Source organism: Cibotium barometz, chromosome 32 (assembly GCF_041138505.1).
Source record: "Cibotium barometz isolate CiBa-2024 chromosome 32, ASM4113850v1, whole genome shotgun sequence".
In the NCBI taxonomy this organism is placed as follows: Eukaryota; Viridiplantae; Streptophyta; class Polypodiopsida; order Cyatheales; family Cibotiaceae; genus Cibotium; species Cibotium barometz.
In genome coordinates, this window is record NC_141077.1 from 20,519,106 (window position 1) to 20,546,926 (window position 27,821).

General features: G+C 51.5%; 2 protein-coding genes across 2 annotated transcripts; both read left to right on the plus strand.

The window, feature by feature from the left end:
• Positions 1-13,778: 13,778 nt before the first annotated feature.
• On the plus strand, positions 13,779-24,614 carry LOC147619933 (uncharacterized). The gene is made up of 2 exons (XM_086772671.1): positions 13,779-13,846; positions 23,905-24,614. The coding sequence occupies exon 2, from the start codon at positions 24,219-24,221 to the stop codon at positions 24,612-24,614; it is 396 nt and encodes a 131-aa protein (XP_086628797.1). The 5' UTR covers positions 13,779-13,846; positions 23,905-24,218.
• LOC147619934 (uncharacterized) lies at positions 24,569-27,569 on the plus strand. The gene is made up of 3 exons (XM_086772669.1): positions 24,569-25,192; positions 26,681-26,737; positions 27,097-27,569. The coding sequence occupies exons 1-3, from the start codon at positions 25,076-25,078 to the stop codon at positions 27,532-27,534; spliced, it is 612 nt and encodes a 203-aa protein (XP_086628795.1). The 5' UTR covers positions 24,569-25,075; the 3' UTR covers positions 27,535-27,569.
• The last annotated feature ends 252 nt before the right edge of the window (positions 27,570-27,821 follow it).

Below are 27,821 nucleotides of genomic sequence, written 5' to 3' on the forward strand. Positions count from 1 at the left end.
CATCAAAGGATTCGGGTAGGACAGCTCTTCTGTGACACTATTCTCTTGCAGGACTCCAGGCGGAAGGGGCCACACTTCCTTGGTAGCAATGCTGGTCCCTTTCATAGATTTACTTTTGATTCAGAGTTTTTCGGGAATGTCACATGGGATCCAGAGACGATTTATGATGCCCTTTACATCCAGGTCCAGGAGAGGTTGGAGGATCTTGTTGGTGTTTCAGCCAGTATGCTTTTGGCTGATTTTGATCTTGGCATTGGGAGGTTGGTTTGGAGAGACTCACTTACAGCTTGGCTCCTCCCTGTTACATTTGTCTTGGACATTGACTAGTGTAACACTTGCGGCCTGTTCCTTCTGTCACCTAGAGATGCTGCACCTTCTTTGGGGATTCAGGAATCCACTTGAGCAGACTGGATGACAGTTTTGTTACAGGGTCTTGGATTAGGGTTCATTGTCCGTGCACTGTTCCCGGGGAATGAAACTTGGAAGCTACTTTTCCGATCAGTCTTGCACACAGTCACCCCACAGTTGGGGACTCGCGATGGTCATGCTTGGGCTTTGAGTATGCGCTACATTTTATCAGATGCTCCTTTGCATACCGCTCATTTGTCACCCTTCATGCGTTCCCTTCTGCAGATTTGGATCTCCATGAGACAGGGCATGCACAGACGTCCTCCCACCTCTCTGCCTGAGATTGAGCGTCAGCCCTTGATCTGGAATCCCCATGTACTGGACGGTGAGGGTCGACAGCTTGGCCAGCGGACACATATGGACTGGGCATCTTGGGATAGAGGCCCTGCTGCGTCGATGCATACTTGGTCACAGACACGGCAGCTCCTGGCAGACTTTATCGGGGAGGAGTTCTCCATTGGCAGGGGTGTTGTGCCTCGGATTGCAGAGATTGATGCAGCTATTCCAGAGCTCTGGGACCGTGCCATTCGGGGCTTACATGACACGCCTCGGCACTTGGGTTGGTTATGCATGTTTGGTGCGGAGGGCACTCCCTCTCTTGTTTGGAGCTCACATTGTTATTGGCCTATGCTTTTTATTCCGGTAGGCATGCCAGATGCTTTTGGCCACGTCAGGCTACAGTTTCATGGATTGGGTTGCCGGGAGGAGCTACGACAGTCCGATTGGACTCCCATCCGTGTTGTAGGCTCCCACAGGAAAAGACGGGAGGTGGACCCGTCTTTTCACCTTGATATGGCCAGCCGCTTGAGATTATGGATCTGGGAGGGACGGCCTCTCTCGCAGCTCACTTGGGACCCCGGGGAGTGGGAGTGGCCTGCTGTGGAGACCGGTGCTAGGCATGCCTCCTTTTTCGGGTACACAGTTCGGATTGGGAGACATTGTTTGCTTCGACGACAATTACATAGACCTACGCGTTTGGGCCCCTGGCTACATGCAGGTCTCTCTCATGCTTTCCTGGCACAGTATTGGGCATTCTGGAGACCGAGGACTGCTCGTCGGATTACCCTCTTCTTCTGGTTGACTGCTCATGCAGGTCTTGCAGTCGGCATTTGGGGTGCCTTGATGAGGCATGATCGCCAGGTACAGGAGTCACAGGCCCATTGCCTCTGGTCGTGTCCTGCGGCTTTCTCTGTTTGGCGAGCAGTGGCATTATTACTCAGCAGGGCTGGCCGACATGCTGGCTTTCTCAGTTGGGGGTCAGTGTTATGGCTTCTTCCTTGGCCAGGCTCACATATGTTCTTTGAGGGTGAGGGCACGGATACTGTGCTCATGTTTACAACGACGGGGTATCGGCGGGGGCACCTCAGTATGATTCCACCAGCTGCTCATCACATGGAGCATTGGTATAGAGATGAGGTATTCACGGTGATTACTGCGATTGCGATGTGGAACATCTGGAGAGCTCGTTGTCTCCATGTTCTTAGTCATGTGCAGCCTTCCACTTGTGATACTCTTGTCCTCATTTGGCTTGATCTTATCCGGACATTGCGGTCCATGTACGATGACTCTTCTCGGCCATCACGGACAGCTCAGGACAGGCACCAGACCTTCATTTGTAGATGGAGGCGCACGGGCATTTTCTTCAGGATTATTGGAGGACATGCCAGATGGGAGTACACTCCTCCACAGTGGTTTATATTGCACACATCACATCCACCACCCTGATTTAGCACTGATAGCTCACAGGCTACACGCCATTGGTTGTACCGTTTGTATGCCCCTTGAGTAGGCCACCATTGGCACTCTAGGGGATTTTCCATACTCAGTAATATAGCTATGTGCTTTCCTCAAAGAGAGAGAGAGAGAGGAGAGAGCGTGTCGTGCGAGAGCTTCCTGCTTCTCTTGCGTGTCTGCACCTGCCCCGCCCCTGCCCCCTTCCCCAGCCCCTTGCTCCTATTGCCCCTCTGCGCCCCTCCCGCTTCCCCCTTCGCGCGCCTCTTCCCCCTGTCTCCCCTGCGCCCCCTGCACCCCCCGTTTACCCTGCCCCGCTGCCCCCCTCGCCCTGTGCCCTTTCTCCCCTGCGCCCGCCCCCCTTGTCCCCGGCTTCCCCTGAGCCCGCCCTTGTCAGCCCCTTTCCCCCCCTTTTTTCCCCGGCGCAGCCCCTTTCCCCCCCTTTTTTCCCCTGCGCAGCCTGCCCTTTCCCGCTGCCTGTTGCCCCTCGCGCTGCCCCGCCCCCGCCCGCTGCCCCCGCCCCTGCCTGCTGCCCCTCGCGCTGCCCGCCCCTGCCTGCTGCCCGCCCGCTGCCCCCACCCCTGCCCGCCCCTGCCCGCTGCCCCTCGCGCTGCCCGCCCCTGCCCGCTGCCCCCTTCCCGCTGCCCGCCCCTGCCCGTTCCCGTTCCCCTTCCCCTTTCCCTGGCCCCCGTTCCTCTTCCTCTCCTAGTTCCCTTTCCCCTTCCCCTTCTTTTTTTCCCCTCTCCCTTTCCCCTTCCCCTCCCCGTTCCCTTTCCCTTTCCCTCCCCTTTCCCCTTCCCTTCCTCTTCTGTTTTTTCCCCCCTTTTCCCTTTCCCCTTCCCTTCCCCTTTTGTTTTTCTCCCCTTCCCCTTTCTTCTTTCCGCGGGCATGGCTGCAACACCGGGAGATGTTTCTTTTGATGCTGATACGCGCAGGGATATTGCAGAGCACACCGCCGTTTTGGCTTCGCGAGGAGTGATTGGAAGACTGGTCGGACATTCTACTCGTAAAGGCTCTCTTCGAGACTGGATCTAGGCAAACCTCACCCCCTGTTCAGAGCAGCTTCAGAGTCTTCTTCCGCTGGTGGGTAGAGGTTTGTTCATCATGATTTTCACCACAGAAGCCGGTGCTCACTCTCTCACAGCTAGGTGTCCTCTCCCCGTTCAAAACCGGATCCTTTTTGCTGTTCCTTGGTATCCGGATTTTGAGGTGGCAACCTTTGATGACCGACATCAGATCCCCAGGTTTCAAGTCAAGTTATGTTTTCCGGAGCTTTCGGTTCAGTTTCGGGTTGCCTCAGTTCTTCAAAGTTTTGGCTCTATTTTTGGCTTCCCTTTTCCGAGCTCCATTGTTTTGGGATCTCCTGTGCCGTCTATCAGGGTGGCCACTCGTCCTGCTCAGGTGTTTCCAACAGCTTTTTCTTTTGAGTGGGAGGGAGTTATTAGGGAACAGAAGCTGGTGGTTATTGGCAGGGTCAATCAGTGCTTTGCTTGTCAGGCTTTTGGGCACCTTGCGCGGGATTGTCCAAAAGCTACTTCCAGACGTGCCAGGGGCCATGCCAGTGGCCACCCTCCTCTCTCAGTTAGCAGTTTCAGCAGCAGCAGCGTCAGCAGGATGCGGATGTGGCTCCTGCTGGCCAGGTTGGAGGTTTTGCTAGCCAGGGATCTCGACGTCGACAGCCGCAGTCTTTGCAGCAGCAGCAGCACCCTCCTATACTTGTTTATAGGAGGAAGGCAGCCCCGGCAGCACCTCCCTCTGAGCTTCACCGTCCCCCTGAGACTCATTTGTCTTCGTCTCAACCTTCGGACCCAGTTTTTGCGTCTAGGACCTCTGACCTGGACACTTCTGCTTCCAGTGGGTCTTTTTCAGTTTCTCCTTCTGCTGTTGAGGAGACCCCTATTGTGCCTTCCTCGCTTCCACTTCCTGAGGACAGGGGTCAGTTTTCAGCTCCACCTCCACGTGTACTTCCAGAGGTTTTCTTTTCCAGTGGGCCTTGGAGGTCTCTTTCTCAAAGGATTCGGACAGGACAGCTCCTTTGTGACATCATTCTCTTGCAGGACTCCAGGCGGAAGGGGCCTCACTTCCTTGGCAGCAGTGAGGGCCCCTTTCACAGATTCGTCTTTGATCCTGAGTTTTACGAGGGTGCCACATGGGATTCAGAGTCGATTTATGATGCCCTTTTCATCCAGGTCCAGGAGAGGTTGGAGGATCTTGTGGGTTTGTCATCAGCCAGTATGTTCTTGGCTGATTTTGATCTTGGCATTGGGAGATTGATTTGGAGAGATGCACTTTCAGCTTGGCTTCTCCCGGTTACATTCGTCTTGAACTTCGACTGGTGTAACTCTTGCGGCCTGTTCCTCCTTTCTCCTCGAGATGCTGCACCTTCTTTGGGGATTCTCGAATCCTCTTTAGCAGATTGGATGACAGGTTTGATTCAGGGTCTTGGACCAGGGTATTCCTTGCCCTGGGCTGCGGATTTGGATTAGACACAGATTGTTGAGTTTGTGACAGTGTGTATCAGGAGATTGCAGTTGGGAAGATTACTCTTCTCGGTCTTGAACTTGGCCTTAAGGCCTTGTTCCCTCACCACTTTTGCTGCAGCCTTTTGTATATGCCCTGTTATGTTAGTCTTCTGTGTCTCTGGAGATTTTCCTCCCAGTTCTCATTGTATTTTATTGGAGGTTTTTTCTCCAGATGTATCCATTGTTTGGCCATCGGCCGTTTTGTATATTTTTCAGTATTAATGAATGGGAACCAGCCCACCTCTTTTCCTCAAAAAGAGAGAGAGAGAGAGAGAGAGAGAGAGAGAGAGAGAGACGGGAGGGGAGCCCTAGCGATGGGGCTCCCTGTGCTCTGCTGCGTCGCGTCGTGCCTTCCATGCCAAGCCTCTTCGCGCCCTTGCTGCCCTCTTCAGCCTCCTCGCGCATGCCCTGCTTCCGCCCTCCATCGCGCGCGTCCGCCCTCCCTCTACACGCCCTGCATCCGCCCTCCATCGGCCCCCCCCCCCCGCTCCCTCTACAGTCGCCCCCCGCCACCCTTCCGCCCTCCCTGCTGTGCCTCCCCTATGCCCTCCCCCCCTCGCGCGCTTCAGCCCTTCCGCCCTCCGCCTGCCTTGTCAGCCCCCGCTTCTCCACTCTGCTGCGCCTCCCCTATGCCCTCCCCCCTCGCCTCGCCTTCGCCTTCCTCAGCAGTCCCCCCTCCTTGGAGGCCCTCTACCCCCGCCTTTCCCGTCGCCTTTCCTTCGTCAGCCTTTCCAGCCCCCGCTTCCCCTCCCTTGGGTGCCCTCGGGTGCCCCCGCCTTTCTCCACCCACCTAGGACCTCCCTCTTCTTCGTCGGCTGGCCCCTCCGATCGCATATCTGTAACAGGTGTCAGCCCTCTCTCTCCCCCTTCGGAGCAGTTTGCCTATCTTTTGGAGGGTTGGTAGCCTCGGGAAGTGATCCCCGGCTTCATTTTTGGGCTCCTGGTCTTTCAGGTTATGGTCTCTCTTCTTCAGTTTGGAATGACGGCTGTTTCTTCTGCTAGGAGATTGTAGGAGGCCTTATGTTATATCTGTGGCCCGATCTCCGGTCCAGTGAAGGTGCTCTCATGTCAGATTTGTGGCACATTGGGTTTGCTGTCGCTACGAAGGGTAATCCGTGGCGAAGCATGGTGGAGATTCTTCCTTTTTCTCATTCTGAAGTTGATGGGTGACAGTATTATTTGAGGAGCTCAGTTCAGAGGGTTTGTCCTCCGGATATACTACCGCTTGCTTTTTGGCAGATTGGAGGACAGTTCTTGGCCAGGGTAACCTGGCTGTGTATTCAGATTAGGCACAATTGGTTATTACAGTGTGGCAGTGTGTATCTGGAGATTGCAGTTGGGAGGACTCAGCCCTCTCGGTTTTGAAGCTTGGCCTCAAGTTTCCCTTACCACTTCTCTGCAGCCCTTTGTTTACCCTCTGTTGTATGATTGGTTTCTGTGTCTCTGGAGCTTTTCCTCCCAGCTTATATGTATATTTCATGGAGGTTTTTACTCCAGGTTGATCTTGTATGTGGGCCCAAGGCCGTTTTGTAATGCTTTTAAGTATTAATGTAATGGGAACCGGCCCACCTCATTCTCGCAAAAGAGAGAGAGAGAGAGAGAGAGAGAGAGAGAGAGAGAGAGAGGATTTGGCTGGAGGCTATCTCCTCGCTTCGCAGCCAATGGGACTTATCAGATGGTTACTCCGGGGCAGCGGAGGAGAGACGGGCTGCATTCCTTCATCGTTGGTCTTGCTTCCAGTTATTCTTTTCCTACTCTCAGGGACACATAGAGTGGCAGTACTCTCCACCACAGTGGTTCATTCTTCACTCCTCACATCGACCTCCATGATGTACATAGCCTTCTGTTGTACACAGCTTGAGGGCATTTTGCCTCCGGCTATCAGCTTTTGGCCTCCTTCTGGCATCTCTTGGGACTTTCGGTACACAGTAATATAGCCCTGTTTCCCTCCCCCCCCCCCTCCCCCCCCCTCCCCCCCCCCCCAAAAAAAAAGGGAGAGAGAGAGAGAGAGAGAGAGAGAGAGAGAGAGAGAGAGAGAGAGAGAAGACGATGCGTGGATCCTTGCCTCTCCTCAGATGACGCCCCCTCATGGCGCCTTTGGATTTGGGAGGGTAGACCTCTCTCTCAGCTTTATTGGGATCCAGGTGAGTGGAGGTGGCCTCACTCTGACCCTTCATGTGCTCCAGTCTCCTTTTTTGAGTACTCTGTCAGGATTGGCCGACTCTCTTTGATCAGACAGCAGACAGAGCAGCCGACTCGGATGAGAGTTTGGTTACACGAGGGTCTCTCACATGCTTATTTGAGACAGTTCTGGACCACTCTTTGGGATCTCCATGTGGCTCGCCGCATTTCCTTCTTTGTTTGGCTGTCTGCACATGCTGGCCTTCCTGTGGGGACTTGGGGGGCTGCCATGGGTCATGATCCAGTATGTGTCAGATGCAGGCCTCGCACTGATGAGTCCATTATTCATTGCTTATGGATTTGCCCTACTTCACACTTGGTCCGGAGAGCAGTTTGTCTTCTTCTGAGCAGGGCAGGTGTCCAGTTTGGTTTTGTGACTTGGGGGTCGGTTTCTTGGCTGATGCATCTTCCGGGCCCCCATCTTTTCTTCGAGGGGTCTGAGTCTGACCCGGTTTTCATGCTCACATCTTCCGGATATCAGAGGGGCACTTTGAGTATGATTCCTCCCATTGTTAGGGATGGTGATCCACAGTCTCGTGATGTGCGGTTCTCCACTATTGTTAGCGTGGCACTCTGGAATGTTTGGAAGGCCCGCTGCCTTCACGTTCTCAGTGCTGCTCCGCCTTCCTTAGTGGACATCCTTTCCGGTTTATGGATTGATATAGTGCACACACTTCGTGGGCAGTGGGAGGCGTCAGTTGGCTCCTCTAGGGCAGCAGGGGAGCGCAGACATGCATTCATCAGACGATGGTATCCATCTCAGCTGTTTTTCTCTTTTGGGAGAGGTCATATCGAGTGGCGGTACACTCCACCTCAGTGGTTCTTACTACACTCCTCCTACAGACCTCCGTGATTTCCATGTTCCTGTAGGGCACCTCTATATCTTTCAGTTTTGTACACCCCAGTAGACAGGCCTTGTGGCATCTCATGGGGATTTCTGTACCTAGTAATACAGCTCTGTTTTTTCAAAAAAAAAGAGAGAGAGAGAGAGAGAGAGAGAGAGAGAGAGAGAGAAGTGTGTGTTCGAGCGGCCTTTTTTGCATTCACTCGTCATGGCGGCTTCGCCGGTCTTGGGTGCTTCGCATGGCGCCCCTCCACCATCTACATGCCGTATTGAGTGCACTGGAGACGTTTTCGCTCGGGTGGATGCTAGAGCCCGATTACTCGTTGATTGCGCCTTGGTGGGTAGGATGGCTGGTCACTCTCAATCCAGGACCTCTCTTCGCGATTGGTGCCAGTCTACTTTGGGGGCCTTCCAGGGTAGGATAGTTGATCTAGCCTTGTGGGCAGAGGGACCTTTATGGTGTGATTATCTGATCTAGCAGCAGCGTCACGGGTATCTCCCTCGAATCTCATAATATACTTGGCATTTGCATACATAATACTTCTCAGTCTCCACGTCTATGTGACATAGTCAGCATATGCGAGCCTCCCTCAGTACTTGAGTTGCAATGTAAGAAGAAACTCTAAGCTGGCCCATTGTGACTCACGTGGCATGGGACATGTATACATCCATATATCCTTGCCTCCGGATGAAACCATCCTCTGTCAATTGTAAGAAGTGATCCATATAGTGTGCCTCTAAATGTATAGAGGGTGTGTAGAGTTGATCCATGTACCTCTTAATGTGTGTAACTGTGTTAGGTCATACCTGATGTGAGAGAGAGAGAGAGAGAGAGAGAGAGAGAGAGAGAGTGGCGTGCTCTGCGAGTCGTGGCGTGCTCTGCGTTCCCTGCTCCCCCGCTTCCCCTACCCCCGCCCCCGCTTCCCCTTCCCCCGCTCCTGCTCCCCCGCTTCCCCGCTTCCCTTACCCCCGCCCCCGCTTTTCCGCTTCCCCCACCCCCGACCCTGTTCCCCCGCTTCCCCGACCCCCGACCCTGCTCCCCCGCCCTTGCTCCCCCGCTTTCCCTCTCTCCCCCCCTGCTCCGCCCCTGCCCCTTGCTTTGCCCTTGGCCCCGCCTGCTCCCTCCTGCCGCCCTTGCTCCCCTCGCTTTGCCCAGCCCCCGCCTCTGCCGCCCCCCGCTTGCCCCCTGCCCCCGCCTCTTGCCCCCCGCCTCTGCCGCCCCCGCTTGCCTCCTGCCCCCGCCTCTGCCGCCTCTCGCTTGCCCCTGCCCCTGCCCCCGCCTCCTCTTGCCCCCCGCCTCTGTCGCCCCCCGCTTGCCCCCTGCCCCCGCCCCCTCTTGCCCCCCCCTCTGCCCCCCCCGCTTGCCCCCCCCCCCCCCCCCCGCCGCCCTCCCCCTCCCCTTTTTTTCGCTTTTTTTTCATGGCCGCCTCCCCCGCTCCCGCTCCTTTCTCTTTCGATTCCGACACTCGCAGGGATATTGCTGAGCACGCAGATATTTTAGCCTCCAGAGGCGTGATTGGACGACTAGTTGGACATTCAGCACGTCGGTGTTCCATCAGAGACTGGGTTCAGTCGGCCCTCAACCCTCATTCAGAGCAGCTTCAGAGTATTATCTCGCTGGGTAGAGGCTTGTTTATTATGGTTTTCCTCTCCGCAGCAGGTGCGCACTCTCTCGCAGCAAGGTGTCCTCTCCCCATTCAGCACCGGATATTATTTGGTGTCCCGTGGTATCCGGATTTCGAGGTTTCCACCTTTGATGAGCGTCATCAGGATTCAGATCCCTAGGTTTCCAGTGAAGCTATCTTTTCCGGAGCTTCCAGCCCAGTTCAGGGTTGCTTCTGTGCTACAGAGTTTTGGTTCCATTTTTGGAATCCCTTTTCCGAGCTCCGCAGATTTGGGATCTTCTGTTCCTTCCATCAGGGTGGCTACTCCCCCCCGCTCATGTGTTTCCAGCAGCCATCTCTTATGAGTGGGAGGGTGTGATCAGGGACCAGAGGTTGCTTGTTACTGGCAGGTATAATCAGTGCTTCTCTTGCCAGGCTTTAGGACACCTCGCGAGAGACTGTCCTAAGGCTTCTTCTAGACGTGCCAGTCGTCGCAGCCCTCAGTTGCAGCAGCAGAGCCAGCAGGAGAGAGCTCTTGTGGCAAAGGATACAGTTTGTGTTAGCCAAGGTACCCGGAAAAGTCAGTCTTTGCAGCAGCAGCAGCCTCCTGTGATGGTTTATAGGAGGAAGGCCCCCTTGGCGGCACCACTTTCTGAGCTTTCTCGGCCTCCTGAGGTCCGGCCATCAGTCCCTCAGCCCCCTGAGCCTGACGACCCTTCGGCCTCATGTGGCTCTGCTTTTCCTTCTGCTGTTGACGAGACCCCGGCTGTTCCTCCTACCAATTTCCAGAGTCTGGAGGACGGGGCTCAGAGTCAGTCTGCTTCTCCTCCTCTCCATGTTTTTCCAGAGATATTTTTCAGAGAGGGTCCTTGGAGATCTCCTCTTCAGCAGATCAGGGCAGGACAGCTCCTTTGCGACATCATCCTCTTGCAGGATTCCAGACGGAAGGGTCCACATTTCCTTGGCAGCAGTGGTGGGCCCTTCCATAGATTCACTTTCGATTCTCAGTTCTTGGGGAGTGTCGCTTGGGACCCAGGTATGATTGCAGATGCCCTTTATTTCCAGGTGGAGGAGAGATTGGAGGACTTGGTTGGCAGTTCAGCTTCCGAGCTATTGGATGATTTTGAGCTGGGCATTGGGAGGTTGTTCTGGAGCGACTCCCTTTCTGCTTGGCTTCTCCCTGTTTCATTTATCATAGACAGTGATAAATGCTTTCCTCATCGCCTTTTCTTGCTGTCTCCTCGCCAGGCTGCTCCCGTTCTAGGGATCCAGGAGCATATTTTAGCAGATTGGATGACAGGGATGATACAGGGTCTTGGTCCAGGGTATTCTTTGCCCTGGGCAGTGGTTTCAGATGGTATCATGGCTATGGACGATGGCTATGGACGGCATAGACTTCATTTGAAAAATCCCTACTATTGAGTCTGGTAATCTAGGTTTAAGCAGACTCGGATTGCACTCGATGTTTCTGTAGAATACCCTCTATATGTCTACAAGTCTCCATAAGAAACAGTACCAAGCATCTTTGGTCTAGGTAGCTCATGGTATGACTAAATTAGCCAAACCCCTCTTAGAATAGGCAATGATATTTCCCTCTTATCTCATAATATGCTAGGCATTTGTATGTATGTATGTATGTATGAATGCGTTTATATATATATATATATATATATATATATATATATATATACAGAGAGAGAGAGAGAGAGAGAGAGAGAGTATTAATGTCTATTGAAGGCATAGGCCAATATGGCCTATGAGACAAATCCAATTACAAGTATCCATGTCCGTGTGCATCATGGATTAATGAAAAAGAAAAATTGGATATGACAAAAAATGTGAATGTAAAAGTGGCTCATAGCTATGCATCTCCGAACCCATGCATCCTACCCCTATCATGCTATAGGTATACAACCATGCTTAGTACTCTATGACCCCCATCGTGTGGATATCTCTGGGTGTACATAGGTGTAATATGAAGTACATATCTCATAGGCCGATATGGCCTATGAGACAAATCCAATTACAAGTATCCATGTCTGTGTGCATCATGGATTGATGAAAAAGAAAAACTAGATACAACAAAAAATATGAATGTAAAAGTGGCTTATAGCTATGCATCTCCAAACCCATGCATCCTACCCTTATCATGCTATAGGTATACAGCGATGCTCTAGTACTCTGTCCCCCATCCTGTGGATATCTTTGGTGTAATATGAAGTACATGGGTGGTGGTGCGATAGGTGTGCTGAAAGCTGCAGTGAAGGATGATGGGGAAATAGGGAAGGAAGTGAGATGTCTCTCTTTGTGCCAGGCTAGTAGCCCCTCCACCACTAGGGTGTCGGGGAAAAGGTCCTAGTGGCCATGGTCGGCGAGTGGCTCGTACCCTCAATGCTCTTCCAGTGGTGAATTCCCTACTAGATGTATGGGTCTGTGTAGTTGTAGTAGATGTGGCCGGTCCCTCTACTAGCATGAAAAAAGTGGTAATCCAGGTTGGGCCTTGACTTGTGAGTGTGATTGCTCCTAAAGTGCACTCTCTCTGTATTGGTGCATCCCCACGAGGAATAGTCCCAAGCAGCTTTGGTCTGAATCCTCCATGATCCTCTGTAATGGATGAAACCCCTCTTTGAAGAGACAATGGTATCTCCCTTCAATCTTGTAACATATGGGGCATCTGCGTATGAAGTACTCCTCAGACTCCACCTCCTAATGACATAGTCTGCATATCGGATGCTCTCTAGCATCCCCTCTTGCCCAGCCAACCTCAATCTCGAGTGTGTGAGATGATACCCTTATTTGACCAATGGTCCTCTCCATAGTATGGGACATATATATATATCCATATATTATGGGCGCTGGATAAGATCATCCTCCGTGATCCCTAGAAAATGATCTCTATCGAATTGCATCCATGTCCTCCATGTGTAGAGCTATAATACATCACATCTCATCACCCGATTTCTCTCCACTAGGGAGAGTCTGATGAATGGAGAATCACGGTCATATTGGAAAGGGGGAAGTCTATTAATATCAATCCCATGCTCTGTGAACTATCTCACCACGGCAGCATACCATGTGTGTCCTCTCCCCTGTGATGCTAGTCTTTGTGATGCCTTCCATGCTCTGTAGGTGATCCGATCCACATCCATCACCCGGTTCCTCTGTATGAAGCTAATGGTTTGAAATAATGCATCAATCATCATAGGAGAAGCTGCAAAATCTACCCTTACAGTATCGTGTGGTATTGATGGTTTGCTCCTGATCATCCATGATAGCATCGCAATCTGGGGCCCCTCGATGTATCCCCAATCCTCCATTGAAAGCTTTGGGGCCCAAACTGGTGTGACATATATCAATGCCGGTGTAACAATAGTGTCGAAAAGCCACTTAGTCATAGGCTCGTGGAAATGTGCATGATGACACTATCTGTCTAGCATAGCTGGTGCTGCATAACCTCGTGTCAATTAGGCTTGGCATGCCTGTTGCATGGAGAAGCGCCCACTCGGTCGGTGAAAGTGATTCCTAGATATACATATGATGTCAACACCTCCACCACCCTCCTCCATAAGTGATATGTGTCCTCTTTCTCACCCTTGTAGATGTTCAAAAAATCATGACCTTGGTTTTCTCTAGGGCCACCATGTGTCTGTAACCCCTCAGCTGACTTGGATATCAACACATCGTCATCGGCATATAATAAAATGGAGATCATCCCAGTAAGAGAATATCCAACCCCTCCCCCTCTAGCAATGAAGTTGTCAACCATCAATGTACAATCCAAATAGTGTAGGAGATACCCCTGCTTCACCCCGATAGTGCTCTTGATCACCTTAGACCATGCTCTTGGGCATCTCACCCTCCCAATCACCTGCTTATAAAGTCTTACAATGCTCCATACCATGTCATGTAAAACACCTAATGTGTGCAATAGCAATAATAGGTTGGCCTTGGGTCTTTGCGAAATCCACAAAGCAGCAATATAGTCTCCTTCCCTTTGCCTACTCAACTAAGCTCCTCAAAGTGAAGATGTGGTCCAAAGTAGAGTAATGTCTCAGAAAACTTGCCTGACCTCTAGCGTGTAGCCCCTCCCTCTTGGCAATATCACTAAGCTTTGTCTCTAGTACTGATCCATATAGTTTGGCCAAGAGGTGGCCGACCATGATTGTCCTATAGTTCCCGGCATCCAAGACATCTCCGAAATTATGAATAGGTGTGATGTTATTTATGGTCTAGGAATGGGGAAATCCCTCGACAATGGCCCATTTAAACATATGGGCAGAAGATCTTCAAGACAAACTTCACTGGCAAAAATGCCAATTTTGTACTTTAAAATCCCAATTATCTTGTAATTTTGGGGCTATTACGGCTTCCAGCTTGTACATTTGAGTTAGAATAGCAGCCCTTGATAGATTTCGGATGTTACATTTTCAGTGATCAGTGCCAGGTATAAATACCAGCACTTATAATTTTGTAAAACACTTTTTGGAGCTAAGTAAAGAGAGAGAGCTTTGTTTAAAGAGAGCGCGTATTTTCTCGTGCTTGCTACACACAAACGGGTAAGCATTTCCATTTGAGCTTTCATACATGCATTCTTTAGTGTTTAATCTACATGTTGATGTGCTTCATGCGTGCAATGTGTGCGTTTATGCGTCGTAGTCGTCACGCATAAGTGCGTACTACTCGTGGCCATAGCTACTTGTAGGAAGCTCCGATTTGCGATTCAAGACCGTAGATGCGATCCTTAGAGCATGTAGAATAGGAATATGTGCTCAATCGACTGAAACAGTGAGACTTTTTCGACTGGGTCATTTTTGTCTCACCTGTATGATTAACTGCCTTCCCCCTCTGTAATCTATGTGTAGCTCTTTCCACCAGACACTGTAAAGAGAGTAGAGTGGGAGGGGGATGGCTCTTGTGGGTAAGCTAACGGGGGCTGATTTGGTATTTGATATAATGAAGTAGCATATGTGTGTACTAGTATCTGAGATAGGAATAGGGGGGCACTGCTCACGAAATCTCTTCCAAGTGTGAGCCGAGCGATCGCTCAAGAACAGTTGGCACAAGTCCCAATATCATATGCTTGTTTCTTACGAGGAATGAAGGACTGGTTAAGTCTTTGTGCCCGACGGGCTGAGATTTTCCCATCCTTCATTTTCCGCTTGATCGATGCATGGTTTTGTTGACATTCGTTATCGTACCAACCATTCTAGGGCATCGTCCCGGTCTTGGCTCTTCCAAGATTTCGTGATGAGAGAGAGAGAGAGAGAGAGAGAGAGAGAGAGAGAGAGAGAGAGAGAGAGAGAGAGAGAGAGAGAGAGAGAGAGAGAGAGTGTGCTTAGAGTCTGCAGCTCTCCGGTTACAAGGTTGCGGACCAGGCGTTTTGGCTTATTGGGGTAGCTTTTCCTCACTTCATGTTAGCAAGGCTTTTGCCTTAGGTTTTGGCGCTGCTCTGCTGGAGTCCTCTCTGCAATCGTGGCCTCTACTTCAAATGCCCCCCACCGCTCGCGCTGCATGTTGTTGTTCTGGATCCCTGCCCAGATCTCCCCTCTGGTCTGTCAGAGGTTTTTCCCCTCATCTATGTGCTTCAAGTTTATCTTGAGGGGTTTTTTAATCTCTGCTCTTCTAATCTTGGCCTTTTGGCCGTTCATTGGCTTTTTAGCCGTTCATTTGTAATTGCCTTCGGGCTTTTCCAGTAATGTTAATGGGAACAAGCCCACCTCTTTCCACCAAAAGAGAGAGAGAGAGAGAGACAGAGAGAGAGAGAGAGAGAGAGAGAGAGAGAGAGAGAGAGAGAGAGAGGAGAGAGAGAGAGGAGTCGTACTGGTAGTATTTGGTACATTTTCTCGGATGCTCCCTTGTGTACTGATCACCTATCACCTTTCATGCGCTCTATTTTACAGATCTGGATTTCCATGAGACACAGTTTGCGCAAACGTACCGCCTGCCTCTCTTCCAGAGATTGAGCGATAGCCCCTCATCTGGAACTCATATGTTTTAGATGCAGAGGGTCGTCAGCTTGGACAGCGGACTCATATTGACTGGGCTACTTGGGATCGTGGCCCTGCTAGTTCAGTGCATGGATGGGTTCAGACATGCCAGTTGTCAGCGGATTTCATTGCAGATGAGTACTCGATTGGCAGAGGTGTCATCCCACGGATGGCAGAGATTGATGCAGCTATGCCTGAGCTTTGGGACAGAGCCATTCGAGGTGTGCACGTGATGCCGGTGCATATTGGCTGGTTATGTATGTTTGGCGAGGAGGGTACACCCTCTATTGTTTGGTGTGCGCATTCTTGTTGGCCTATGCTATTTATACCTCTGGGTTCTCCTGACTCCTTTGGGTATGTTAGACTACAGTATCATGGTTTGGGATGCCGGGAGGAGCTGCGGCAGTATGATTGGACTCCCATTCATGTGGTTGGATCTTACAGGAAAAGGAGGGAGGTGGACCCCTTTTTTCACTTTGATATGGCTCCTCGTTGGCGACTGTGGATTTGGGAGGGGCGCCCACTTTCACAGTTATCTTGGGATCCTGGTGAGTGGGAGTGGCCTGCTGTGGAGGCAGGAGCTAGACATGCTTCCTTTTTTGGCTATTCTGTGCGGATTGGGAGGCATTGTCTACTTCGTCGCTCGCTGCATAGACCCACCCGATTGGGTACCTGGTTACACTCCGAGCTATCACATGCTTTTCTGGCTCACTTTTGGAGTTCCATTTGGGGGTGGAGGATCCCTCGCAGGATCACTTTCTTCTTCTGGATGGCTGCTCATGGAGGATTGCCAGTTGGGACTTGAGGAGCATTGATGGGCCATGACCCTGTTTGTATGCGCTGTGATTTGCACACTTCTGAGTCTCAGGCCCACTGCTTGTGGTCATGTCCAGCAGCATTTTGGGTGTGGAGAGCGGTTGCTCTATTGCTTAGCAGAGCAGGTGTGCATGTCGGCTTTCTCAGTTGGGGTTCTGTTCTCTGGCTTCTCCCTTGGCCTGGGCCGCATATATTCTTTGAGGGAGAGGATACAGACAGTGTTCTTTTTTTTTTCCGAACAGAGATCCTGACATTAGTTAACAAAAAACTGCCCAGTGGGCTACAAAACACTCCACAGAATAGGAGTATAAAAGACTAGGCTACCCGGGAGACTCTCCCAAGGTGCAAGACAAAAGGAGTACAAATGAGGCTAAATCATATAATGGGAGGGGGGAAAAGCCACACAGGTGGCCTGTAATGCCAGACAGGGGTGTCCGCGCGAAGGCTGTAGAAAGGTCCCTGCCTCCAAGTGGAGTGAAAGGCCTGTCGCCGAAGAATGGCCCGATCCGAGTCACCCCGAATGCGGTCATACTGTCCTCTGAGAGTATGTATCAGCTCCTGCCAAATAGCACGGACAGTCTCTACAGGAGGCTCGGGCCGTCCCTCAAAAACCGGGAAGCAGCGAGCCCTCCAAATAAACCATGGGCAACTGTGGCGCGGGAGCATCCACAAGGCCTCCCTCAGCTCTGCATCTGAAAGGGGCAAGGCCAGATCAGCTCTCATCTGCTCAGTGACTCTCCTCTGCACATGTGTCCAAATAGTCTGTCGACAAGTATCTCGGACCTCAGACGGCGGCTCCGCCGAGAGAAGGTTCCGATAAAAGACAATGGCTATACTACGAACCTCCTCTGGCTCACAAGCAACCGATCCATCATGCCGCACGAGGTACCGCACGCCTGCCCTCGAATGTCTCGGTCCTGTAATCTCAAAGAACTCGCCCGAAACCCTGTCCCCAAGCTGGGTCCACTGTGAGGCCTGTCTATGAAAATAGAAATCATGTCGCCTCTCCTCGATATCACGCACATCCTGACGAGCCTGTCTCAGCTGAGCCTCCACCCACTCACAGGCAGGTTGCTGCTCCTGCAGACGCTGGAGAGAGGAAAGGCCACGCCGCAAACTCTGCTCCCTCTCCCTAAGCTCACCCAAGCGGGAGAGGGCTGCCTCATGAAGAAAGGTGCTAATAGTCGAGATCCCCTGGGCGCACTGCTCTGCTGCATCGCAAGCAGTGCTCTGACTAGCCTACCAAAGCCGCTCAATATCCGCAGATAGACTCTCATCTAGGAGCACCCTGTCGGGAATATGCAACTGCAAACGAGGCGCACGCACCTGCTCCTCCAACGTCAACACGACTGGCGCATGATCAGAGAAAGAAGTGCCAGCAAGAATCCCAACAGAACCTCCCCTCTCACCGAGAAGGTCCCCCGCATAGAACCGATCAATACGAGAAAGATTAACTCCTCCCTGACGGCGGTCAGAACGGGAGAAGCTCAGACTGCCCTGCAGCCGATGAAAGGACGCAAGCTGCCAAACATCCGAAATCCTCAAAGTCATACATAAATGCTCCCAAGCAGCAAGCTCCGCTCCGTGCACTGTGGCACAACTACCACCCACCCGGTCAGCTGGGTCCTCAAGCATATTAAAATCACCTCCAATGCACCAATGGTCCACAACAGCAGGCAAAGCATCCACAATACATGACCAAAAGTCTGCCCGAGCACTCGCATGATTAGGCGCATAAACATTGAGCACTCCAATGTGCTCACCATGCACCCGCATCGAAATGAACTGTGCTCTACCAGGCACAATAATACCTCTGTCCACAATGGCCTGCCGCCAAGAGTCCCCAATAGCCATACATACACCTCCTTGCCCACTCATGGGGCCAAAGCCTACAGACCAGAACATATCCCACTGCCCAGGCATCAAAGAACCGTATCTACGAATCCGTCCCTCGCTCAAGTGGTGCTCCTGAAGCATCAAAATGTCAATCCTGCCTCCCACCAAGCATCTCTGTAACTCTTGCCGTAGGCGGCCTCGGTAACGCATGAACCGAGAGCCCCCTAGGCCCTGGACATTCCAGGAAATAATCCTCATGGGGGACAACCTGCAGAAACAATGGCTGGCTCAGCCACATGGCGGGACTTAGCCAGAGGCTTGGAGGGGGAGTAATCCCCATCCGAGCGACTCCGGCTCTGTCCCCCCTGAAAGCCACAAGCTCCCCTAATAAGTCGCCAATGACGATGGCCCATGGAGACAGCCTCTCCCTTTGGCAGATGATCCTCATGTATACATACATAACCAGGGCCCCGCGCAAGGGTAGCAACAATCCTGACAACCAAATGGCGAGTCCCTGCACTGTCCACACTCCCTGTGACAAAGAATTTTGCTAGCTCCCAGAAACGGTCTAGCAAATCAGTAACCTCAAGATCATCAACATGGTGAGAGAACTCCACAGTCTGCGTACGCAGACTATAGAGCGCAGAGTCCAGAGTCCACTCGCGGTCGCAAGAGCCGCATAGGGGGAACGAGAAAGCCACAGCTGAGTCGAGTGCCTCCTCTCCCCGAGCCGGGAGAACAACCACATGAACTCTGATAGGTGCCGGCTCATGAGGGCCCTCCACTCCAAACAAGCGCGTGAAGGATTAGTCGAAGGCCTCCGAGCGCTGCCGAATATCAAAACTGAGCAGACGGCTCCGGATCGAAGAAATGCGTGAAGCCCTAACCGGCATGGCCCCCCGGAGCGGAGAGCCAGAAGCAAGAGCCGAGGAGAGCGAGCGCCGAACTGCAGGAGAATGCCAGGAGAAAGTCGAGTCGCCCGGGGGGGGAGGGGGGGGGAGAGAAGAAGAAGGGGTGCAAGGGGGAGACGCAGAGGGAGGGGGAGGAGGAGGAGGGGGGGGGAGAGGAAGAGAGGGGGAAGAGGGGGGTGGAGGAGAGGTAGAGGGAGGAAGAACCGAAGGGGAACGGGAGGGGGAGGGAGGGGGTGGGGGAGGAGAGGGGAGGGGGGGGGGAAGAGGCGGCAAGAGGAGGGGGAGGAGGGGGAGGGGGGGGAGGGGGACCCGACATCTCCTGATCCACGGTCGAGGGAATAGGGGCCTCCTGCTGCTGCTGGAGAGGCTCAAAGCTGTTCCGCAAGGGAACCCACTGATGCTGCTGCCTCTGCTGAGGCTGACGAGGGGCCTGCAGCGGCAGAGGCGGATGCGGCTGCCGATGGTCCCTGCGGCGTCCCTGAGTCTGCCACTCAGGGGCCGTCGGCTGAGCGTCGGGCGCAGGCTGCGGCTGCTGCTGCGGCTCAGGAGCGGACGCACCCCCACTAGCTGCAGTAGGCTGAGAGGGCTGAGTACGGGGTCTCCGACGAGGACAGGCCTTGGCCAAGTGGCCGACCTGACGACAAACAAAGCACTGGTTCGGGAGCCCCGAGTACTCAACCCTCTGATCAATCCATCCTCCTCCTACCTTAGGCAGCTGAATAACCTTCGGTAGAGAGGAGACATCTGGCACCAAAACACGAACATAAGGAAGTCCAGCTGCCCTGGCCACCACGGAAGCGGTTGTCGGCTGGTTGGCCTCCAAAACAGATCCCACCACAGAACCAATCCGGGAGAGAAGGGGAAGATACTCCCGCCTGAGTCCAGGAAAGCAAACAGTGAGGAGGAAGAGCTTCTCGCCACTCGCGGAGGCTGCCGTGGGATCAAAGCCATGTTGCCAATGGCTGAAAAAGGCTCGAGCCCCCCGAATATCTAAGGGGCTCATAGCAAGCACCTGGGCCACACTCTGTACCGTCTCAAACTCTATCTGATAGTGTCCACGGCCCAAGAACTGAATGTCGGTGATCTTGCCCACATCGGCCAAAAGGCGGGCCTGAAGAAGATCACGAGCTCCCCTCTGTTGGGGCGGGTGCCGACTATCCTGCAGATAGTGGAGAGCATCTGGAGACGCTCCACTTCTGCCGTGAGGCTCGCTTCCTCCGCCGGCGTGAGAGAAAGCCTGATGGGGGGATCCTCAGGGGCGGGGGCGAGGAGGCTGCCGAAGAGTCCCTCTGTGGTGGGGCGGAAGAATCCTCCATTAGAGTGTGAAGCTCGAAACAGTCGGTGGCGTTGGAGAGGCGGCGCGAAGGAACGAAAAAAAAACCCCCAACCCGCAAGAGCACAGGCGAAACAGAAGAAGCCTGCACCAAAGCAGGGGGGGGCGGCAAAAAAAGGGGGGGTAGGCCAAAAAAGGGGGCGGCAAAAAAGAGGGGAGGGGAGGGGGGGCGGGCGGCGCTGTCCAAGCTGAACAGCAGGGAAGAGGGTGGGCGCGAAGAAGGGGGGGGGGAGGGGTGGCACGAGGAAGAAAGCTGCCGGGTAGCTGACGCGCGAGCAGGGGGAAGGAGGGTGGGGCGGCTGAGAACTGACGCGAGCGAGGGGGGAAGCGCGCGAAGAAGCAGCAGAGAGGGGGGGGGCGAGTGGTGAGCGTTGAGCTTCAGCGAGCGCTTGTCACCGTTATTATCTGCATTTACAGACAGTGTTCTTATGCTGACATCACTGGGGTATTCGCGGGGATGCCTTAGTATGATCCCTCCAGTCTCATGGCAGCTAGAGCATTGGCACAGGGATGAGGTTTTCACGGTTATCGTGGCTATTGCGATGTGGAACATTTGGAAGGCTCGCTGCCTTCATGTTCTTAGTCGCACTCAGTCATCGACTCACGACACCCTTGTCATGATATGGATGGATTTAGTCCGCACACTGCGATCTATGTATGAGGATACTTGCCGGCCATCGCGCTCTGCAGGCGAGGCGACAGACTTTCATTCGCAGATGGGGGAGGACATCCTTGTTCTTCACGATGGTGGGAGATGTTGTCAGCTGGGAGTATACACCTCCACAGTGGTTCATACTGCACTCCTCACACACGCTGCCTTGATCTAGCACTGCCTGCTTGCAGGTTCCTTACTCATGTATAGTTTGTATGCCCTCTGAGCAGGCTCCATTGAGCACTCTGGGGATTTCTCATACTCAGTAATATAGATCTGTGCTTCCCCCCCCCCAAAAAAAAGAGAGAGAGGAGCCGTGGCGGGGAGCACGCTGCAGAGCGCGCGCGCTCCCCGCCCTCTGCTGCGCTCTTCCTTCCCCCCCCCTTGCTGTCTGCGCGCCCAGCGGCTGCAACACGCGTGCGCTCACAGCAGCAGCACTGGTAGGGAGCTCGCGCACAGCTCCCCTTTCCCGTCCAGCAGCGTGCTTGCACCTGCAGGGCGCAAGCGTGTGTGTGAGAGAGAGGGTGCTATCGAGCGTGCGCCCGTCAATTGGTTCCCCTCCCCTTCCATCTGCTTTGTTCTACAGTCTCCTTTCTGCTTTGTGTGTTGGTCGGTGTGCATTTCTGTGCGTGTTTGTGTATGTTTGTATCCGTGCATTTGTGTGGCTTTGCGTGTGTGCGCGTGTGTGTGTTGGTCGGTGTGCATTTGTGTATGTGTGTGTATGTTTGTATGCGTGCGTTTGTGTGCCTATGTGTGTTTGCATGTTTGTGATTTGTGCATCTCTCTGTTGAGTGGCTGTGCAGTGTGTGTGTTTGTGCGTGGTTGTTGGTGTGGGTGTGTTTTTCTGTGCGGTAGTCTATGTGCGGGTTGTGTCCTTGTGGCGAGTGTGCCAGTGCGTGTGATATGTGTGTGTTTTTGTGTGTTCTGTGTGTGTTATTTTGTGTAGTTGTGTGTTTTGTGGGTGTGGTTGTGGGTGCTTGTTGTCTTCTGTGGGTGCGTGGGCTCTCAACGGGTTGGGTATCTAGTGTTTCCGCCTCCTTGCCGGCCAGGGTGTTCCTTCCTCCAATTTGTCCTTCCAGTCAAAGCGTCACTGCTGTTAGTCTGTTGGTGCTCTGCTCACCCCCAAGCCGCTCTTTCGGTTGCAGACTTCCGAGCTTTTACCGCTGGCGTTCAGCTCTTGGTGATTGGGAGTTTCGCCTCTTCTGCTTCACGCCTTCCGTTTCTTCCTTCGCACTGTGGGCCTCATTTCCAGGGATTCTCTTGTCGGCTTCCGGATTGTCTGCCCCAGTCGCCGCCCCGTCAGTTGGTTCCTGCTTTTGTTATCTTCCTGTCCCTTGGTGGTTTCTGTGGGCTCCAGCAGGGGTCTGGCCCTCTCACTTGCCACCTCTTTCCTCTTTTGTCGGGGATTTTGTAGCCTCTCCATCGGTACTTCTCTTCGGTCTCCTTGGTGGGCTGCGGTTTCCTCTTCCTCCCTTGTAGCTGCGTCTCTTCACATCCTGGTCCGGTTCCGTATCTTCAGGTGTAGTCAGCTTGCTGATTACGAGCTTTGGTCTTCTTCATAGATCACCTTCTCTTCTACTGTTGATACTTTCTCGACTATCGATGTTGGGTGCCTATCCTCCAGATGCTGCTGCTTGGAGCTCTCTCTTCTTTCAGGTCCTAGGGCACTTTTTACTCTCTTTAGGAGAGGTTTTTTCCCCTGGTTTCTTTCAATTGTATAGGCCTTTGGCCCATCTTATTCCAGGTTGTAACAGTTACCCTTGTCTCCTTGGTTTTTTCCCAGCTTATTTAGGCCTTGTGCCTTAGTTGTTCCAGTTCTTGGCTTTGGCCGCTTTGGCGGCTCTGCTCAGTTGTACTGCCCAAAGACGGGCTTATTCAAGCATCTTTGGGGGGTTTTGTACTCAGTAATATAGCACTGTGTTCCATCAAAAAGAGAGAGAGAGAGAGAGAGAGAGATCTGCTTGAGCATGTTGGTTGGTAGGGTCTCCTTCGCTCCTCAGGGTACACCAATGCTAGTGAGATTTGGATGTATGCTCTTCACTATTGCATTGGATTAGGATTCCTCGCACCATGTCTGGATCTGTTTTTCAAGAGGCTTTAGAGGAGCATGTTGAGAAGCGCCGTGTGGTTGATCCTCTTTTTCCCCCTGAGGAGACCCACACTTGGCGCTTATGGATGTGGGAGGGCCGTCCCATCTCTCAGTTGTATTGAGACTGTCTCGTTCTTTGAGTACTCTGTGCATATTGGTCGCATTGGCTTTGCTAGTGGGGACTTGGGCAGCCATTTTGGGGCACAATTCTTCGTGTTCCAGATGCGACTTGGACGTCCCAGAGTCTATCTCCCATTGCTTAAGGTTCTGCCAGGATTCGCACATGGTTTGGCATGCAGTCTGCATACTACTCAGTAGGATGGGCATTCAGCAGGGTTTTCTCACTTGGGGAGCTGTCTCTTGGCTGATGCATCTCTAAGGACCCCAATTGTTTATCGAGGGGGAGGGTGCCGATCCTGCTTTTATGCTTATACCTATAGGATACATTTGTGGATCACTTGATATTTCCACCAGCTGCCACAGAGGATGTGTCTCAGGCCCAAGATGTAGTCTTCTCCACCATTGTAAGTATCACCTTGTGACTTCTTTGGAAGGCCCGCTGTTCACGTATTCTAGGCCACTCGCCTTCTTCCACAGTACATATTTGCCCAGGATTTGGCTGGAGGTTATTTCCTCCCTTTGCAGCAATGGGTTCCTCCGGGGCAGCGGAGGAGAGCCGGACTGTGTTCCTTTGTCGTTGGTCACGCTCCTAGCTATTCTTTTCCTACTCTCAAGGGCACATACAGTGGCAGTACACTCCACCACAGTGGTTCATTCTCATTCTTCACTCCTCACATTGGCTTCCGTGATGTACATAGCTTTCTGATGCATTTCCCCTCTCCCATCAGCTTTTGTACTACCCTTGGATAGGCCGCCTTCTGGCATCTCCTGGATTATGGTACTCAGTAATATAGCCCTGTTTTCACCAAAGAGAGAGAGAGAGAGAGAGAGAGAGAGAGAGGTTTCAATTTAATGATGTACTTGAAACAGCTTGCAAGCTTGGCCCATGAGCAGAACATGTTGTACCTTCAGTGTGTGTTCACAAGAGGAGCTACAGATGAATCACAAAGCACCAGTGATACCATGTTTGTGCCAAGAAATAAGTTTTTTGAGCAGCCTGTCAAAAATCTTGGAGACAAATGGTTTAAGGTCATTGACCCTTTGGGGGTTTGCAGTTTTCAACCAGTTTCAACAACTGGATTCCGTGCTGGCAGAGAAGCAGGTGAATTTGGCCTCTTGATGCAACAGAGGCCTTCCTATTGGCAATTGATCTATGGCTTTTACTTGGTCAGAATAGGGAAAATATGGAGGTGAATGTGGAGGTAGCTGTTTTGATTATTGCCTTGTACTCTGTTGCCGCGTGGAAGAAATCTCACTGGAATGCGATTAGCTTTGTACTGAAGCTGATTAAAGCACCTGTGGTGGCAGTCCTCTGCATGTCCTTTTCTGATATTGAAGCTGCATTTAAAATTTTCTTAGGAAGCAATGATATTGCGTCATCAACGGCATTCTGTATAGGAATACCACATGTGTGCTCAGATCTAGGCCAATTGACAGAATTTGAGGTTTGGCATGTTCTTGGCCTGGCCTTTTGGGATACGTTTTTGGGTTGGGCCAAGCAGCAGTTGAGAAACAAACCTTCAATGCAAGCTCAGTTCAACGTTCCTTACAGTGGGGTGCAACTCATAAGGATCCCTTAAAAGCTTTGGAATGTGTTTCTTCTTTCTTTCAAAGGAAGCTGGTATTCTATCTCAACTCCACTGTAGGTGGGGGCCAGGGGGCTGCCGGCCCCCCCAACACAACTTCTCTAAGCAGCTGGCTTTTGGGTAATCGTAATATCAAAGAAACCCCCCAAGGCAAATTACTAGGACAAACATCAAGTGTGCCTTCAGTCTCTGATTCGACAGATATCTCTCCCTTCATCCCACACACCCCCACGCCCCCTTTGAGCAACCCCGTTGATGAGGCTTGTAAGGAGCTACTGGTTCCTAGCCGCATTCGTTCAGCTCTAGAATTGGGAGGTGCTAAACTAACCACCAGTGAGGGTAGGAAAGGTACCCCTAGCAAGGACTCATCGAAGCCAGTAAAGAGACACGAGATAAATGAAAGTGCTCCACATGATCGAGAAGGGGTTATTACAGAGAAATTAATAGGCTCTGTTATGCCAAATGATAACAATGAGATTGCTGCCAGATCAGCTGCCTTGCAAAGGACGACTCTCAGCATTCATTACAGAGACGGGGAGGAAATTTTCCATTCCAATGGGGACTTGCTGGAGGTTTTTGCTCTTACCCTGTTTGTTTATATTCATGCCTTCCTTGTTAAAGGTCCAAGCGTGTTAACTTGTTGTGCTTGAATGCATGTTTAGGTCTACTGCCATAAGATCTCCATGTTTAGGTCTGCATGCCTCGTTAAGAAGGGGAGAGCAAAAGTACATATGAATCTCATGCTGTATTAGCACTCCTTGATAATGTGTTTGGTCCATTTTAAGCATTCATTTAAGGGTGGTCCAAATTCTCTTGAAGAGCTTCATGTTTTATTCCAACAACCCAGCTCCAAGCACAAGAAGGTTTAGATATTTTCCCACTATTTCTCCCACTTTGTGGATTACGACAACATCATGAGCTTCTGCAGGCCAGCTGTAGCATAGCTAGCTAGGTGTGGTGGGGGAGCCGACGCCCCCTGCCGCCACTGCACCTAGTACGCAGAGCCTCGTCTGCAGAAGCTCATGATGTTGAACACTATAGGCAGACATAAGGGAAAGGGGGACCTCTTTCCCACAAGGGAAAACGTCCAAAACTTCTAATGTATATTCCAAGTCATGAATAGAGGTTTTATTCCTGTTTGTCACTTATGCCTAAAGTGTGGTCATAGTTCTTGGAATTCTCTAATGTCAAAAAATGCCATCAAGTGAAGGATGATCCACAATTGTTGGAGCAGAGGCTTTCTTAGGTGTGAACAAAAAGTGTGTGGGTAAACACTCATTGAGAGAGTGGAATGCAAGGAAAGGCAAGCTATAGCTTTTTTTTTTGTTTTCTTGAAAAGATCTTTGTGTTAGGAACAAAATGCTCCGAGGGCACAGGCGACAAGGCAAAATGACATAAAATGAGCGTTACAATAGAGGCAAGCTATAGCTTTGAAGCTCATTTTGTAAAAAATTGTATAATGTCAAAACGGATTGTTGTCCTATGTAGTGTGGCGCTACCTTCCTCCCTTGTGCTTGCTCAATGTATGCTATCACTTCTGACATGGTATCAAGCAAAGCTTTCCTTGGCTGTCTCTTGAGCAAGCTAGAAAAGCTTGCTAGATGATCAAGGCAGTATCATGCCATTGTAAATATCAAAGAACAGAGTGTGAGAAGGGACAAATCTTCTTGTCATGGTATGCTATACCTTGGGGATGTGGTATCATCTCTTTGAAGCACATATGCCTACAAGGAGAATTACCCTCATTCCCTTCCCTTGGTGTAAATTTCTACGTGTACATTTGAGACATTGAACTGTCTAATGTCCATGGATTGTTTTTTGCTTTTTCAATTTTTAATCTTTCCGTTAGTTGACAATTGATATATTTTTGCTGATTAATATTTAAGTGCTGAAAGAATTTGTGAGAATATACTTGTGGAATCTTTTGCACCACACACCCCCACGCCCCCATTCCACACCTCTCACTTCATCTCACACACCCCCATGCCCCCATTCCACAAGTATATTCTCTAGTGTTAGGGAACACTGTGCTAATGATCTATCCTTTGTGGCTCTTATAGGCTGTTTGTGTGAATTCATGTTGTCCAGAGCAAGTTGTGGTGTCTTGCAGTCGAAAGGTACATAAAAAGTTTCTGCTCAAGTCTTATCACAAGAAGTTTTAGACATTTTCCCACTAGAATTCCCGCATCGTGGATTACGACAACATCATGAGCTTCTGTGGGGGCGAAGCGTAGCATACCTAGCTGGGTGCAGTGGGGGGAAGGGGGCTGCCATCTCCAGATGGGGCCGGCAGCCCCCCACCCTCAACCACACCTAGCTAGGTATGCTACGCCTTGTCTGCAGAAGTTGAACACTATAGGGAAACATAAGGGAAAGGGGCCCTCTCTCCCACAAGGGAAAATTCCCAGAACTTCTTGTGTATCATCGTTTTTCATCTGGCAAGGACTTAATGATTTTTCTTGTGCATGATCTGCAGGGACTGCTGTATTTTGATCTTACCACCCACAAAAGCTTTTCAATAATGGAGTCAAATCTATGGAGTCAAGCAGAGTGGCCAAAAAATGGCTGGGCCAACTCAGAGTCGACCCCAATCCCAACATTTGTCTCTCCGGGAGTTGGGTTGAAAAGCAGAGAAGGCCCAAGTTTGGGCCTTGGTGGAGCAACTGTGGGCGTAGGAATGCTGACAAATGTAGGAAAGGAGTCTTCATTCAAGGGTCTAGGTGTTGGTGTCCCAGGTTATGGGGGTATGGGTGCTTGGGGACTTGGATGGGAAGAATGGGACGATTTTGATGGTGTCATTGATCCTCTTGCTACCATGGAGAATGTAAACACCCAAGCAATGGATTCACATCCATTACGACCACTTTTTTTAGTTGGGTCACGCAACACACATGTTTATCTATGGGAGGTATAAAAGCATTTATGTTGTTTTTGCTAGCCTTACTTATAATTGGTGATTGTTGTGTTAAAGAACATTTTTTAGAGAAGACAATTCGCAATTTTATTACTATTTTAATATTTAAGTAGAGAAGGCTTAATAAGGTTTCAATCATTCCTTTATGGAAGCAAGAAAAAGATTACACTAACAAGTAGTTTTTTATATTTTCCCAATATAATTCCCACTTTGCGGATCACGATAGCATCATGAGCTTCTGCAGGTGAGACGTAGCATACCTAGCTAGGTGTGGTGGGGTGCAGGGG